The sequence below is a fragment of the Eschrichtius robustus genome, chromosome 16 (genome assembly GCF_028021215.1).
Source record: "Eschrichtius robustus isolate mEscRob2 chromosome 16, mEscRob2.pri, whole genome shotgun sequence".
In the NCBI taxonomy this organism is placed as follows: Eukaryota; Metazoa; Chordata; class Mammalia; order Artiodactyla; family Eschrichtiidae; genus Eschrichtius; species Eschrichtius robustus.
Window position 1 is genome coordinate 23356782 of NC_090839.1, and position 14743 is coordinate 23371524.

General features: G+C 50.9%; 1 protein-coding gene across 5 annotated transcripts in view; it reads right to left on the reverse strand.

Moving 5' to 3' along the window:
• Positions 1–14743, reverse strand: part of DLGAP4 (DLG associated protein 4) — an 84644-nt gene that overhangs the window by 20895 nt on the left and 49006 nt on the right. For 4 of the 5 annotated variants that reach the window (XM_068565454.1, XM_068565453.1, XM_068565452.1 and 1 more), the window contains 3 exons: positions 8776–9137; positions 6212–6300; positions 5273–5685 (listed from right to left, as the gene is read on the reverse strand). In XM_068565454.1, the coding sequence (XP_068421555.1) occupies positions 5273–5685; positions 6212–6300; positions 8776–9137 (864 nt within the window). Of the gene's footprint in view, positions 1–5272; positions 5686–6211; positions 6301–6554; positions 6635–8775; positions 9138–14743 lie in introns of all 5 variants that reach the window. The other variant, XM_068565455.1, reaches the window with a different exon arrangement.

Below are 14743 nucleotides of genomic sequence, written 5' to 3' on the forward strand. Positions count from 1 at the left end.
GAAATGGGAACCCTTATGCATTGCTGGTGGGAATGTAAAATGGTGCAACTGCTGTGGAAAACATTGGCGATTCCTCAAAAAGCTAGACACAGAATTAATTACCATGTGACCCAGCAATTCCACTCTTAGGTTTAAACCCAAAAGAACTGAAAATAGGACTGAAACAGATTCTCATATCGTGTTCACTGTAGTAGTCACAGTAGCTGAAAGGTGGAAATAACCCAAGTGTCCATCAACAGATGAATGGACCAAACAAATGTGGTATTTACATACAACAGAATATTATTCAGCTATCAAAAGGAATAAAGCTCTGATATGCTACAACATGGATGAACCTTGAAAACATGCCAGACACAAAAGGACAAACACTGTATCTTCCCACTTACACGAAAGATCTAGAATAGGGAAATTCATAGAGACAGAAAGTAGATTCGAGGTTACCAGGGACTGGGTGGAGAAGGGAATGGGGAATTATTGCTTAACGGGTACAGAATCTCTATTTGGGGTGATAAAAAAGTTTTGGAAATAGATGTTGGTAATATAGAACATTGTAAATATAAGTAATGCCACTGAATTATGCACTTAAAAGTGGTTAGAATGGCAAATTTTATGTTATATATATTTTACCACAATAAAAAAATGGAAAAAAGTTAAACATAGAATTACCACATGATCCAGCAATTCCACTCCTACGTATATACTCAAAAGACTTGAACAGAGGTATTCAAACAAAATCTTGTACATTACGAGTTTTATTCTGCTATTAAAGAGTTTTTTTTTTTTTAAATAATGCTGTTCTTTTTTTTCCCTTATAAATTTTATTTATTTATTTATTTATTTTTGGCTGTGTTGGGTCTTCGTTGCTCCGCGCAGGCTTCCTCTAGTTGCGGTGAGTGGGGGCTGCTCTTCGTTGCGGTGCGTGGACTTCTCATTGTGGTGGCTTCTCTTGTTGCGGAGCACAGACTCTAGGCGTGTGGACTTCAGTAGTTGTGGCTCATGGGCTCTACAGCGCAGGCTCAGTAGTTGTGGCGCACGGGCTTAGTTGCTCTGCGGCACGTGGGACCTTCCCGGACCAGGGCTCGAACCCGTGTCCCCTGCATTAGCAGGCGGATTCTTAACCACTGCGCCACCAGGGAAGTCCCAAAGAGTTTTTATCCTGATAGTTATGTAATTATTTCTTCATCTTTGATGTTATTACCATATATTATCAACATACCAGTATATTACCATGACTTTCGCTATTTTTATATTATATAGTTTGCTTTTGCTAACTCTAAAATTGTTTTATTTTATTATATTTAATTTTTTTTTAAAGAACATAACATGCAATTTATAAATTTATTTTATTTATTTATTTTTGGCTGCTTTGGGTCTTCGTTGCTGCACGTGGGCTTTCTCTAGTTGCGGTGAGTGGGGGTTACTCTTCGTTGCGGTGCATGGGCTTCTCATTGCAGTGGCTTCTCTTGTTGCAGAGCACGGGCTCCAGTAGTTGCGGCATGTGGGCTCAGTAGTTGTGGCGCACGGGCTTAGCTGCTCCACAGCATGTGGGATCTTCCCAGACTAAGGCTTGAACCCGTGTCCCCTGCATCGGCAGGCGGATTCTTAGCCACTGCGCCACCAGGGAAGCCCTTTATTTAATTTTAATTTTAATTTTTTGGCTGCGCCGCACGGCTTGCGGGATCTTAGTTCCCCAACCAGGGATTGAACCTGGGCCACAGCAGCGAAAGGGCCGAGTCCTAACCACTGGACTGCCAGGGAATTCCGAAGTTTTATTTTAAATTAAATCATAAAATTAAAAAACAGCAAGTGGAACTACTAGGCTTGCAACAAAAACAGAAATCTTCTACTCCATCCCTTCCTACCCCTGAGTTAGTTCCTCACTTTTAATATGAATAAACAACTAAAGATCACTGGACATTCCAGGAAAGACTCCAACCCAAAAAGACACATAGAAAAAAGGAGCCTAAAGGAAATAGAGACAACACAGAGACATGAAAACTTAAATATATATGTAAATCTTAGAAAGGTAGGAGAAGATACTCTATCCATAAAACAAGGACAAAATATTATGAAAAAAGGAACAGAGTAAGAAAGAGCTCTTATACGAATGGCTGTAGTAAACATTTGATGTACAGAGTTTAGAGATAAAGTCAAGAAAACCTCCCAAACTCAGCAGATTTCGCCAAAAAAAGATACACAAAGAGCACTTGCAAAGATGCTATACTTTATTAGCCACCATGGAAACTCAAATCAAAACCACAGTGAGGTACTACTATACCCACCATGATGGCTATAATCAAAAAGAGCAATAGTTACAAGTGTTGGTGAGGATGTGGAGAAATGAGAACCCTCGTGTGCGGCTGGTGGGAATGTTAAATGGTGCAGCCACTGTGGAAAAGTTTAGCAGGTTCCTCAGAAAGTTAAACACAGAATTATCATATGACCCAGCAATTCCACTCCTACTTATATACCCAAAGGAAATGAACACAGATCCACACAAAAACTTGTACACAAATGTGCACAGCAGCATTATTCATACTAGCCCAAAAGTGGAAACAATTCAAATGTCCATCAACAGATAAATGTATAAATAAAATGTAGTATTATCCATAAAATGGAGTATTATTCCACAATAAGGAATAAAGAACTGATACATGCTACAACATGGATGAACCTTAAAAACATGCAGCAAAAGAAGCCAGACACAAAAGACCTGTCATACAACCATACTATATGACTCCATTTACATAAGTGTCCAGAATAGGCAAATCCACAGAAACAGAATTAGTGGTTGCTAAGAGCTAGTGGGGAGGAGGGGATGAGGAGTGACTGCTTATGGTCATGGGGTTTCTTTTTGGAGTGATGAAAATGTTCTGAATTTAGATAACAGTGATGGTTGCACAACATTATGAGTGTACTAACTGCCACTGAACTGTACACTTTAAAAGGGTAAATTTTATGGCATGTGAATTATATCTCAATAAAGCTGTTATAGCGTGCAAAAAAAAGAAAAGAAAAAAAAAAGAAAGCCTTCCAGAAAGAGAGACAACAAAAAGATAAGAGAAAGGAGATCAGAGACAGGATCAATTCAGCAGATCCAACATGTGAGTGACAGGAATTTCAGAGAGAGAAAACAGAACAAGTGGAAGTGAGGAAATTATTTTAAAAAATTAGTACAAGACTATTTCTGCAAGAGACAAAAGACCTGAGTCCCACATAAAAGTGGCCTATTAACTACTGGCACAAAGACCCATTCCAGGGCACATCATTGAGAAATTTCATAAGAGAGGTAAAGTGAAGATCCTAACAGATCCTAACAGCTTCCAGAGATAAAATAATACAAAGGACTGAGAACTGGAATGGCCTCACACTTTTCAGCACAAGTAATGGAAGCTAAACATAATACGGCCTCTTTAAGATTCTGAGGGAAAGTTACTTTCAACTTTATTTTAATATTTATATATAAATTATATCTACATTTATATACAAAAATAATTTGTATTTACTATTTTCAACTTTACACCCAGCCAAACTATATGAGGTCTGAATAAAGACATACAGTTTCCAAAAATTTATCTCCAACTGAAGGTGTGCTCCCGTAAAGTGAGGGGCTAAAACCAGGAAAGCGGAAGACCATGTTGTCCAAAAAAGCAGGGTGTCCATCACAGTAAAGTAGCCAAGGGCAGTCCCAGGTGACGAAAAGGGAAGTCTCTGGACAGCAGCCTGGCAGCAGGCCCAGAAAGCAAGCTGGCCAGATCAGGGCAGAGGACAGAGGGCAGCGGAAAAATAGGAGATCATGAGATTATCTGATACGTTTGCACACCTGGAAAATAATATTGATGAGGGGCTGGCCGATCTGGTGGAGCATGCGAAAAAAATGACAAATAAGAGCTTAGAAAATAAAGTGTATAAAAAAAATGAGGCAACCATTCATTCTAGGAAAAACAAAATGTATAAGAAAATGAAATCATAATATACCACAAGGCTCTGCAGTGAACATCATTTACATGCTCATAAGCAAACAGAAATATTGGTTGTTTTTTAACCCCAAACTGATGTAATATATGGAGGGTGGGGCATAGGAAGTGGAGGTGACAGAGCTAAATACTGAGCTATTACAGTAGAGATCAATACATAATGACGATTAATTTGAGAGGAAATAAAAGGTAATCCCATTTAAAAAGAAATATGAAGGTAAATACCAGAATACACAGTTGACGAGAGCTGAAAGTGGGGAAGGCTGAGGAAGGGCAGAGGGCTGGATGGTTTCTGTTAGAAGCCATTTAGTGCTCTCTCTGATCCTTGCCTCTGTTCTGATTGTGTAAACACTAGTATTATAAAAGGTTATTAGGTATATACCTCACAACAGTTCCCTGCACACCAGTGGGTGTGACATCAAAGCTGGGGACTGGCCTAGAGAGAGTGAAAACAGGGCCTCTGAGTCATCAAGGGGTGGTTTCCTCAGGCCCTGCCCCACCAGGGGTCGGTGGGATGCTGGCTCCATCCCTTCTGGATACTCCGGAGAACTGTCCTTCCTGCACGGTCTGTGAAGGGGAGCCATCTAGGGGCTGGAGCTTCCCAGGGGCCTGCCTCCAAACCACCCCTCCCCTGTATCAAACACCTGTGAATCTAGGCTCCCTACATATTTCTAGCTCTTTCTAGAACTATTTTCTAATTTCTTGGGGGAATTTTTGGAAACAGGCATGGTATAGACAGAAGCCTAAGTGGGAAAGTAGATGACTTCTGTCTAACCCATTCATAGTTCTTCACACCCTGCTGAGGTTCACAGTTAGATCCCTGGTGCTGAGGTCCAGTTAGATCCCTGGTGCTTGGCACGCAGTAGGCGCTCAATAAGGAGCCACCAAAGGCATAATTATGGTGCCAACTTTCTGTGTCCGGCACTTCGTCGGGCCCTGAACATGCACTGCCGCATCAGAGGGTAGGATTATCTCCATGTTATAGGTAAGGAAACTGAGGCTCAAGGAACCTGCCCAAGGTCACTTCACTAGTAAGGGAAGAGCTGGGATTCAAACCCGGGGGCTGCTGACCCCACAGCCGGTGCAACTAGCAGCTGCTGCCGTAAATCCTTTCTGGAAAAAGGTTTGGTTAGGTCGGTGGATGGATGGAAGAAAGGAAAGAATGAGAGTAAGGGGTGGAATCACAACCGACCCAGGAAGAGAACCTAAGAACCCCCCACCCCCACCTCGAAGGCTGGGGCTGGCACCCGCACCCCTCCCGCCCTGCCCCCCCGGGCCGGCCTCACAGCGCCCACCTTCTTCAGAGAGGCTGTTCTCTTTGGTCTCCTTGTCCATCTGGCAGCACCAGCCTTCCAGCCGCTCCGTTTCTGCCTGAAGCAGCTTCAAGAACCAGTAGCCGTCCCGGCGGCAGGCCCCTGGCTGTGCTGGCTCCGCGGGGGAGCTGGAGGACGTCTCCAGCCAGGGGTCGGGCGGGGGCAGCGAGGATGCCTCTAAGGCAGGGTCGCTGTCGTCTCCATAGGAGAGGTTGCGCTTGATCTGGGCAATCCTGGGGGTCTGCCTGGGGCCGGCATCGATACTGATGGAGTCGGGGTGTGGGGTGCAGTCCGGGAGGCTCCTCTCAGATGACTTACAGCTCGAGTCGTTGGCATCCTGGGTATCCGAGTCGGTGTCCCGTCGGGAGGACATGCTGTGAGAGGGGGCGCTGCTTCTGTGGGTGCGGGGTGGAGTGGGGTGGGGACAGGAAGGGGTGAGTCACCCAGAGGGCCAGAGACCAGAGGCCACCCCGACCCGGACACACGGGAGACAGAGAAACGGATGCATCGTCTGCTCACCATGCGCCTGAAGCGGGTCCCACAGCCCCCGTCTCATTCTCTGCTCAGCCCCCGCCCCGCCCACACGCACACACACACGCACACACAGACAAGGTCATAAGGTTGCCTGTTCACTGCACTGGGGCCAGGACGCCCACCAACGCCGGGGTGCCGGGCCACGTCTCCGCCCGGCCTCGGCCCCCGTGGCTGATTAATCTCACAGAGCAAGCGCTCGTTGAGCACACCCGCCCGCCCAGCCTCCCACACCTGGGCCACCGCCCGCACCCCAAACCCAGCTCGGTTACTAGAAATCCAGCAAGGAGAAGTGGGTTAGGGAGAGCAGGAGGAGAAGGCGCAGGAGAGGGGAGAGCAGAGGGAGGGAGAGGAGAGGGGAGAGGCAGCCAACACCTCGGTGCCACTTACCGCCAGTCGTCCTCTACCTGAACCCCGATGGACTGGAATTTGGTAGCGGGACTGGGCTCCTCTTTTGGCACTGGCTGAATGCAGTCAACCTTATTGAAGGACAACGACAGCAACGGCACAGAGACAAAGACAAAAATAAAGAACAAACACCACACTTGCTGCTGAAATTCACATTAGTGGGACGACGCAAACGGACGTGTGGACAGACAGACACGAGGCATGCGGACACTGCACGTGGGCCTGAGGCCGGACCAGGTTAAGCCGGGCACTGCTCATTCGCGCGGAGGCGGGCGGGCAGGTGGGTGGGAGGTGGGATGGGGTGGAGATGACTGGCTTTCCCTACTCTGAGGAGGGTGCCATCACATCGATCGCTTTGGGTCCGTTGTCCTCCGAGAGGTGGGAATCGTTCCTTCTAGTCCTCTCCTTCACACGCATCAGAGAGAAGAAAAAAAAAAAGGACAACGAAAGAGAAAGAAAACACACACACACAAAGCCACAGCCGTTATCTGGTGTAGTTGAAGCGGGGCTGTCTCGAGGCAAAGATCACTCCCCCAACCCTGCAGCTGAAGGGCAGGCTGGAGGCGCCTGCACTAGGGGCAAACCTTGGACAGCAGTTCTGGATTTGAAAGCTGCCACCAAGGCAAGAGCCGGCCAAGTCGCTGGGCCCTATGGGATGCCAGCCCTGGGCCTCGATCACACTTCGCTGAGGTTACCTTCAGCACTGGGTGGGCCAGGGTAGCCACGTGCAAAGCTGGCACTCTTTCTCTATACCAGTGATGCCCTGGGCCTACCTTTTTTTCCAGGACAGAGGTACGTGGCCACGGAGCAGCCAGGTCAGCCCCTCCACCACCACTCATGAATGAAGGAGAACACACACTTGACCCAGGGCTCGAGGCGCCAAGGGGTGGGACGAGAGTTGTAGGGGTGTCCTTGGAAATTGGAGACTCTCGTCTCCTGGCTTCACAGAGGCCAGGGAGGCTTTCCCGGGCAGGGGCTGAGCACCAGGCTTCTCCTTGCCATGGGGGTGCAGCTGCACTTCTCCTTCAGCCAGAGCCAGCTCAGAGGATGCAGCATCACCGGGTCTCAAGAAGCTGCCTGGAGAGCATGGAGTGGGGGTGGGGTGAGCCCGGGGGAGAAGCCTGGATGGGCCCAAGAGCCAGAATACTCAGCCCTGCGTGAACTTCTGAGTGAAAGGATCAGGGTGAGTCTAACTCTCTCTCAGGTCTTCTGGAAAGATAAGAACATCCGGTTTGGCCAAGGAGAGGGTGGGGCTGCCCAAACAAAGACCCTGAGACTAGACTATTTTCTGTATTCCTTAGAATCTCTCCTGAGAGCTGTACAGGACAGGGGCTGGACCCCTTATGAAGGAGCCCAGAAAACAGGATAGTCTCCTGGCTGACTTTCTTCTTGTATATGTGCCAAAATTTTTCCTCTCCAAGAGGCAAGTGCAAGAAATCGGCCAGTGAGCCGTCTCTGGTCCATTCTGCCCCCCTTTGAGTCCCATGTTCCTTCTGTAATTTTGGTGCTTTGTCATCTACTTGGCCATGCCCAACTGCGCAGGGGTGGCTGGGGAAACGGAGATCCTGTCCAATCTAAGCCACAATGCTCACCACCTGGACCTCCTTGATCGCCCTCTGGGTTTGGAGGGGCTCTGCCTCCCCCAAGCTCTTAGCTCACTGTCGCTGTCCTCCCTCCCTGCCCTGAATGTGCTCCACTGTAGTCTGGATTTAGAGCAACTCTTGAAAGCTGCAAGGCAGGGCCCAAGTTTCCCCCGCTCAGCTAACAGCAGACAGATTACTGATGTCAGGTGCATGCAGGAGGTGCAATGAAGCAGTGGAGGGGAAGCTGGCGCACCCTGCCCTGCTGTGTGCCCTGGCCATGGGCGCACAGTGAGCCTGGCTTCCTGAAGGGTCTGCTGGCTTTGGCCACTTGGTCCCAGGGAATTATCTGCCTGGATCCTTTCTCACAGGGGAATGCACTGGGACCGACATCCCACTTCTCAATCTGACATGGGCCTGGCACCTCAAGCAACCTACCTGTCCCCAAGGCCCGAGAGGGCTCTGGGCAAAGTTCCCCTTGAGCAACCCCCAAGGCTCCAGGGCCCTGAGTCCTGGGCCCCTGGCCCTCGGCGTCTACGCTCCACGCTGCTCCCACCGCCAGGCGGGGCTGTGGCCTCCACACCAGAGCTGACCTTGGATCAGAGAACTGTTAGGCCAGTCCCGCCTCCCACGCTCGGCTGCCAGGGCAGAGGGTGGAGTGAACAGACAGACAGTGGACAGGCAAACAGTGGACAGGAGATGGCTGGCTGAGTGTAACTACATTCACTGGGACAACCCATCGCTGGAGCAGGGACACCTGCCCACAGCTGCAGAGCCTGCAGCATGTTTGGGCGAACGTGAGGAAGACGTGGCTATGGGTGGAATTTGGTCTGGCCACTTGGGGCCGACCCCCCAAAATAGACAAACCACCTTTGCCAGGAGACCTAGTGGGCCTCCACCAGATGTAATTACACGCAGGCAGGTGCACGGCGTGGGCCGAGGACAGAGTGCGAAAGGGGCCCCTACTTGTATTCCTATAGATGACAGTTTCCTTTTGGGAATGGCCTCAGGGTGGGATTCGGAGCTGGTCAGCGTCCCTTGTTCGCTCTTCAAAGCTGCATGTTTTGGGGGTGGCTCAGGGGCCTCGGGGGCTGGGGTGACTCCGCCCCGTGTCACACTGGGCGGTCGGGTACTGCTGTCCAGGCTGTCCGACGAGTTGCTCAGGCCGGACTGGCTCGTCACTTCGCTCTTGTGGTCCTGGCTGTCCAGGTAGGTGTCCTGGGCAGACTCGGTGCTGCTCTGGACCGTGACGGAGATGAACGGCTTCGATGTGGTGCGTGGAGGGACCGGTGGAGGGGTCTTCTTATACGCCACTAAGCATGATGAACCTGCAGATGGGTGAGAGGAGGGCAGGGGAGAAGGTGAGGCCCCAGCCCTCTCGAGCCCCTTTCAGGGCTGAGGCCCTACCTGACCCGACCCTAGCTCTGGCCTCGGTGAGGATTTCTGGAGCAGGAGAATGGGGGTCAGACACAGCAATGACCAAGACAGACACAGGCCCTGCCCACCTTCATGCTGAGCCAAGGCCAAGTCTAGTGGGGGAGGCCCACATGGACCAAACACACCCTCCACCTGAGTCCCACACAAAGGTCTTATCCATCCGGGGCATGGGCTGGATGGTGACAGCAGAGTGACAGTCAGGACAGCTAAGGAATGGTTAACCTCACTTGTCCTCAAGCTCACCGAGAGACCTACCACTCCCACTCCCCTGCCCAGGTCTTTTCCTCCTACCCTACCTTCCCTCCACCCCTGTTTCCTCTGCCTGGATGCCCTCTCCCTGTCTGGTCAGAGACCAACACATCTTTCAGGGCTCAGATGTCCTTCCCCACATCTTGCCATTCCCACCCCACCCCTCACCTTGTTATGTGAAAACCCCACACACCAGTCTACCTCCCCTAAGACTCCATCACGCCCGGTCAGACTCTCTGTTCTCCACCAAGATTCAGGGAACCAGGACCCGCCACGGGTGGGAGTTGGTGTCTCAGAGTCCCGTTCTGAATCTGGCCCAGGGCTGGCCCACAGCTGGCTTCATAAACGCTGAACTTTTTGTTCTGAAACAGGAGGTGCTTTTCAAACAGCAGTAGCTACTTGCTGTGAGGGGCTGGGTCACATCCAGCGGCTTTTCTCAGCATCTTAACTCCAACTGCCCTTTCCCCAGTGAGGACTGAAACGAGCCTCTCCCCAGGTGAGGCCCGGGCCGGAAGAGGAGCCAGAGGAGTGGCTTTAAGCCTTGCCTTCAAGGGTCTGCCAATCACGGTGATGGTGATGGCTTAATGGAAACCCTCAAAATGAGGCCCAGTGCCACAGGGGCAGTGACAAGGCACAGCAGAATCCATTCATCTGCTCCCGTGAGATATCACTACACAAACATCAGAATGACCAAAATAAAAACTGGTGACAACACCAAATGTTGGCGAGGCTATGGAAAAATGGAATCACTCATTCACAGCTGGTGGGAATATACGATGATACAACCATGGAAAACTAAACGTGCAATTACCATACAACCCAACAAGTGCACCTTGGGCATTTATCCCACAGAAATGATAACACATTCACAAAAAACTTATACAGGAATGTTCATGGCAGCTTTATTTGATATAGGCCAAAAGTGGAAACAAGCTCACCGAGAGACCTACCACTCAATGGGTGAATGGCTGTGGTGCACCCAGACCACGGAACCCCACTCAGAAACAAAAAGAAATGAACCACTGATACAAGCAACTACTTGGATGAATCTCAAGTGAATTACGCCGAGGGAAAAAGCAATCTCAAAAAGTTACAAACCACATGATTCTACTTATAAAGCATTCTTGAAATGACCTAATTATAGAGATGGGAACAGATTAGTGGTTGGTGGGGAGACCAGGGGGAGAGAGTGATGGGGAGGCTGGAGGGACTTGGTTATACAAGGGCGACAGGGAGGACCCCAGTGTGTACAAAGTGATGGGAGTTCTGTATCTTGACTGTGGTGGTGGATTCATGAACCTACACATGCAATGAAACTGCATCAAACTAAATACACCACAGGTGATACAAGTGAAAATGGTGAAATCTGAGTAAGATTGGTGGGTTGTACCTATGTCAATATTCGGGTTATGATAATTATACTACAGTTTTGCAAGATTTTACCATTGAGGGAAACTGGATAAAGGGTACACAGGATCCCTCTGTATTATTTCCTACAACTGTATGTAAATTATATACAATTACCTAACAATAAAAAATGTAATATAAAAAGCCCATCCATCTGTCTGTTCACCTGATAGACGTGTATTAAGCCAGGCCCTGTACTGGGGTCCAGGAAAGCTGGAGCCCCCATCAGCAGAGAAACAGCCGTGACACAAGTGCTTCAACAGCAATAGAGGCCACAGCAGAAAAGCCCAGGAGCTGGGAGCCGTGTCTTGTGCTTGACCTAGTCTAGGTGACTAAGTGCTCTGGGAGCTCAGAGCCAAGAGCACTGTTCCTCCTCTGTTCAAAATTTCCCAGTTCTGCTCAGGGATCCCCCCAGACAGACACACCCACAGTCTCTGACTCCCCAACCCAAGAAGGGTGGTGCAGGGGCAGGAGGGGGGGGGCTTCAGTCTGCGGGAGGACCCTCCAGGGCCCTGCCCTGTGGAAGGGGACAGGCCTACTCTGGAAGATGAGCTCCTGTGTTCAGCTGGTTGTGAGGCACAGGCTGACAGCCGGAAGCTGGGCCGCTTACTGAGCTGTGCTCAGCAGCTTTATGACTTTGTAATTTACACTCACGGTGACTCTGTGAGGTGGGGATATGATTATGCCCACTTTACAGATGTGGCACGCGAGGCTCAGAAAGTTAGATAACTTGCCCAGAGTTGCCAGCAGCAAGTGGCAACCACACCTGCACTGCTGCACAGCCCACCACACTCCACTCCCCGGGCCTCAGGCCCCCCCCACCGCTTGCTGGGCTGGGGCTGCAAGTGCCTGAGGCTTTCACTGACCACTGTGCCCCTCAGCATCCTGCTGGACTCTGGAGCCAGTGTGCAGGGGCACACCCAAGCTGAGACCTGACTGCTGGAGGAGGAGGGGCCTAGACTAAAGGCAGAGGCCTGGCTTCCGGGCCCCGACAATGCCTCACCGAAGTCCCTGTCCCCCAGTGAACTTTTTAGTACCTTTATCTGTTCAGTGGGGGTGGAGGAGTTCTAGCAGCACACCGTATTCACATAGCTCTTGACTAACTCAAAGCATTTTCCCATTTATGCTCTCATTTAAGGGTAAGTATGGAGGCTGCCCTCACTGTGACTGAAAGGGAGACTCCTGCTAGGAATCCCTCCATCCCCATTGCCTGAAATTCTACCATTTGAGAGTCATTCCTTTGGTAGTGAGGATCCAAAAGCCAGAAGGCAGCAGAGAACCAGACAAACCTGAGTTCAGACCCCAGCTCTGTCATATACCAGTTGTGTGCCCACAGGGAGTGATTACATAGGCTACATCACAGAGGTCAAGGCTCAGACAGCCCAGTGCTGGCATGGCTCTGACTAGTTTCTGGTACAGAGGGAGACAGGCCTGGAGGACAGGGGGTGAGCCAAAATTTTACCACTCCCCAGCCACTGGTGGGGAGGCTGGACTGATTCTCTGACCAGCCAGGGGCAGTCTCCCCCAAGAGCTGGACACATAGAGCAGCCCATTGAAGGCCATGACCACCAGAGCCCAGCAGAGACACAACTCATTGGGGATTTCAGGATTTGTTTGTTTGGTTGGCCTAAATATCCCAAGGAAGCTTCAGTGGAGTCTTCTGCCCCAGATTAGAAAAGTGAAGCCCTAATCTCAAAATGTTTAAGGGAGGGAATATGCCCCTAACGGGGGTGGCAGTGAGCAGGAGGACCCGGAACTGGGCTCTAAGCCTGGCGCAGGCCGTGTGACCCCAGTCAGGGTCCTTGTCCCCACCTGTGGTGGGGCTAACCCTGGCCTGGAGGAGTCAGTCTGTGCAGGGACCTGCCCCACCCAGGAGATAATGGGACTGTCCAAGGGCCTGGACAGAGGACTGACCCTCCAGCCTCTCTCTCAGGGTTGTGTAGGCCAGAGTCCTGCTGACGCAGCCACTCATTAGAGAGAAAGTGAACTAGAGGGAGGCCAGGCCAGATGGCCTGTGAAAGAAGAAAAAGTGAACTCATCTTGGATTCTCTATGTCTCCTGGGGCACAGGTGACAGCCAGACAAGTGGTGTGACTAATGGAGAGGATCTCAGGGCATCTCTCAGCTGTGAGCACTGTCCCCCCCAGGGCAGGGGGATGGGGCCCGACTCTACAGGACAGCTCTCATTTCACAGGCGTGAAATGCCAAGAAATATAGGCCAACAACCCACCCCCAGCCCCTTCCAACACAGCGATCCAGCCAGTCTGTGTTCCTCACGCCCACCACACTTCCTCCCACCTCGGGGCCTTTACATAAGCTGTTCTTTCTGCCTGGAAGGCTTCTCTCAGCACCTCACATGTTTCAAGTGTCATTTCCTCTAGGAGGCCTTCCCTGAATGCTCCCTACTCTCCCATCACCCAGGATCTCCATCAGAGCGCCCATCACATTTGTCATCAGCTCAGCGAGGCATTTACTTGCTGATGGTTACAGGCCTGAGGCGGCTGGGGGCTCTGTCTGTCTTGGCACAGCAGGTCGTGTCCCGGGCCCAGGGTAATATCTCAAGCATAGAAAGCTCTCCATAAATATTTGTTGAATAAGAAGAAGAACCTCATCATCGCTACAAAAACCCCTCGGTTGCCAAAAATCAAGATTTAGCCATAGTGAAGGCTCCCAGCACTTCAGAACCCAAGGTTCTAGTCCCATCTCAAATCTGGAGCCCTTCCTGCTTGGTCCCACCCACCCATCCCTACAGCCTCACCTCCCACCCTCCCACCCGCTCAGCATGCCCCTTCCAGCTTCACAGAACCCACACACCCTTCCCAAACACACCACACTCTTCAGGCGCCAAAGCCTTTGCACATGCACCGTTCCTGCCAGAACCCCTCTGCGCATCCTTCATGCCTCCCGTCCTCCGGCCAGTCCCTCCACTCTCAGCCCTTCCTGGCCCAGGCAGAGTCTGACCCTCTCCTCTGGAGCACTCAGGGCTGTGGCCAGGTCTCCGACTGAGCATGTGTCCCATGCGGGTCAGCAGCCGGTCCCCAGTCCAGAGGGTGCACAACCATCATTTGCCAACTAAACCTTAGAAGGAAGCAAGTGCCCCCGAGACCCAAGATGTTGGCCCGGCCAGGATGTAACTGTGGTCCTCCCTGCCCTGGGGAGACATTCTATGTGCCACAATTTACACCAAAATGGCATATGGGTCCAACTCTTTGTCCATTCACTCTTGGAAAACTTCAGATTTGCCCAGGAAGCTTGGGGGTGAACATCACTCCAGGGTGACTGTCTCCTCCAGCTGGTCCTTGTGCATATTTTTAAAGATCCTGAGTGAAACATCGCTGAGACACAGCATCGTCTGCACACTGCACAGCTGTGCCCAGGGGCCGCGTGCTTCCCTGCCCTCACCTTGGCCATGCCGGCCCCTCACACCAAGGCTCAGACAGAAGCTGGCTGTGTGATGCCACCTGCCCCCGGGCCCAGACATCCAGCCCAGCCTCCCTGCCCCACTGTGCACAAGTCCTTGCTTCTTCTAAGTAGAAGCTCCCTTTGTCTCATTTCCGCCTTCTGCCCTAGATTTTATCCTGCAAACTCTATTTTTCAGGTCAGAATGAATTTGTTTCCACATCTTGTTTTTTTAATGTCAAGGTGTACAAGATGGCCAATCAGAGCTTCAAGTGCTCAGAGTACTGGCTGTGGCTCCATTTCCCCAGCAGCCCCAGCATGCTAGCCTCCTGCAAGTGCCTTGGAGGCCCAGCCCAGTCCTCACGTCTGCTGGCTCCCAAGGGCCCGAGCTTGGCAGGGGTGCTGAAGGAGAAGTGGCCTAAATAGTGTAGGAGCCATGGCCG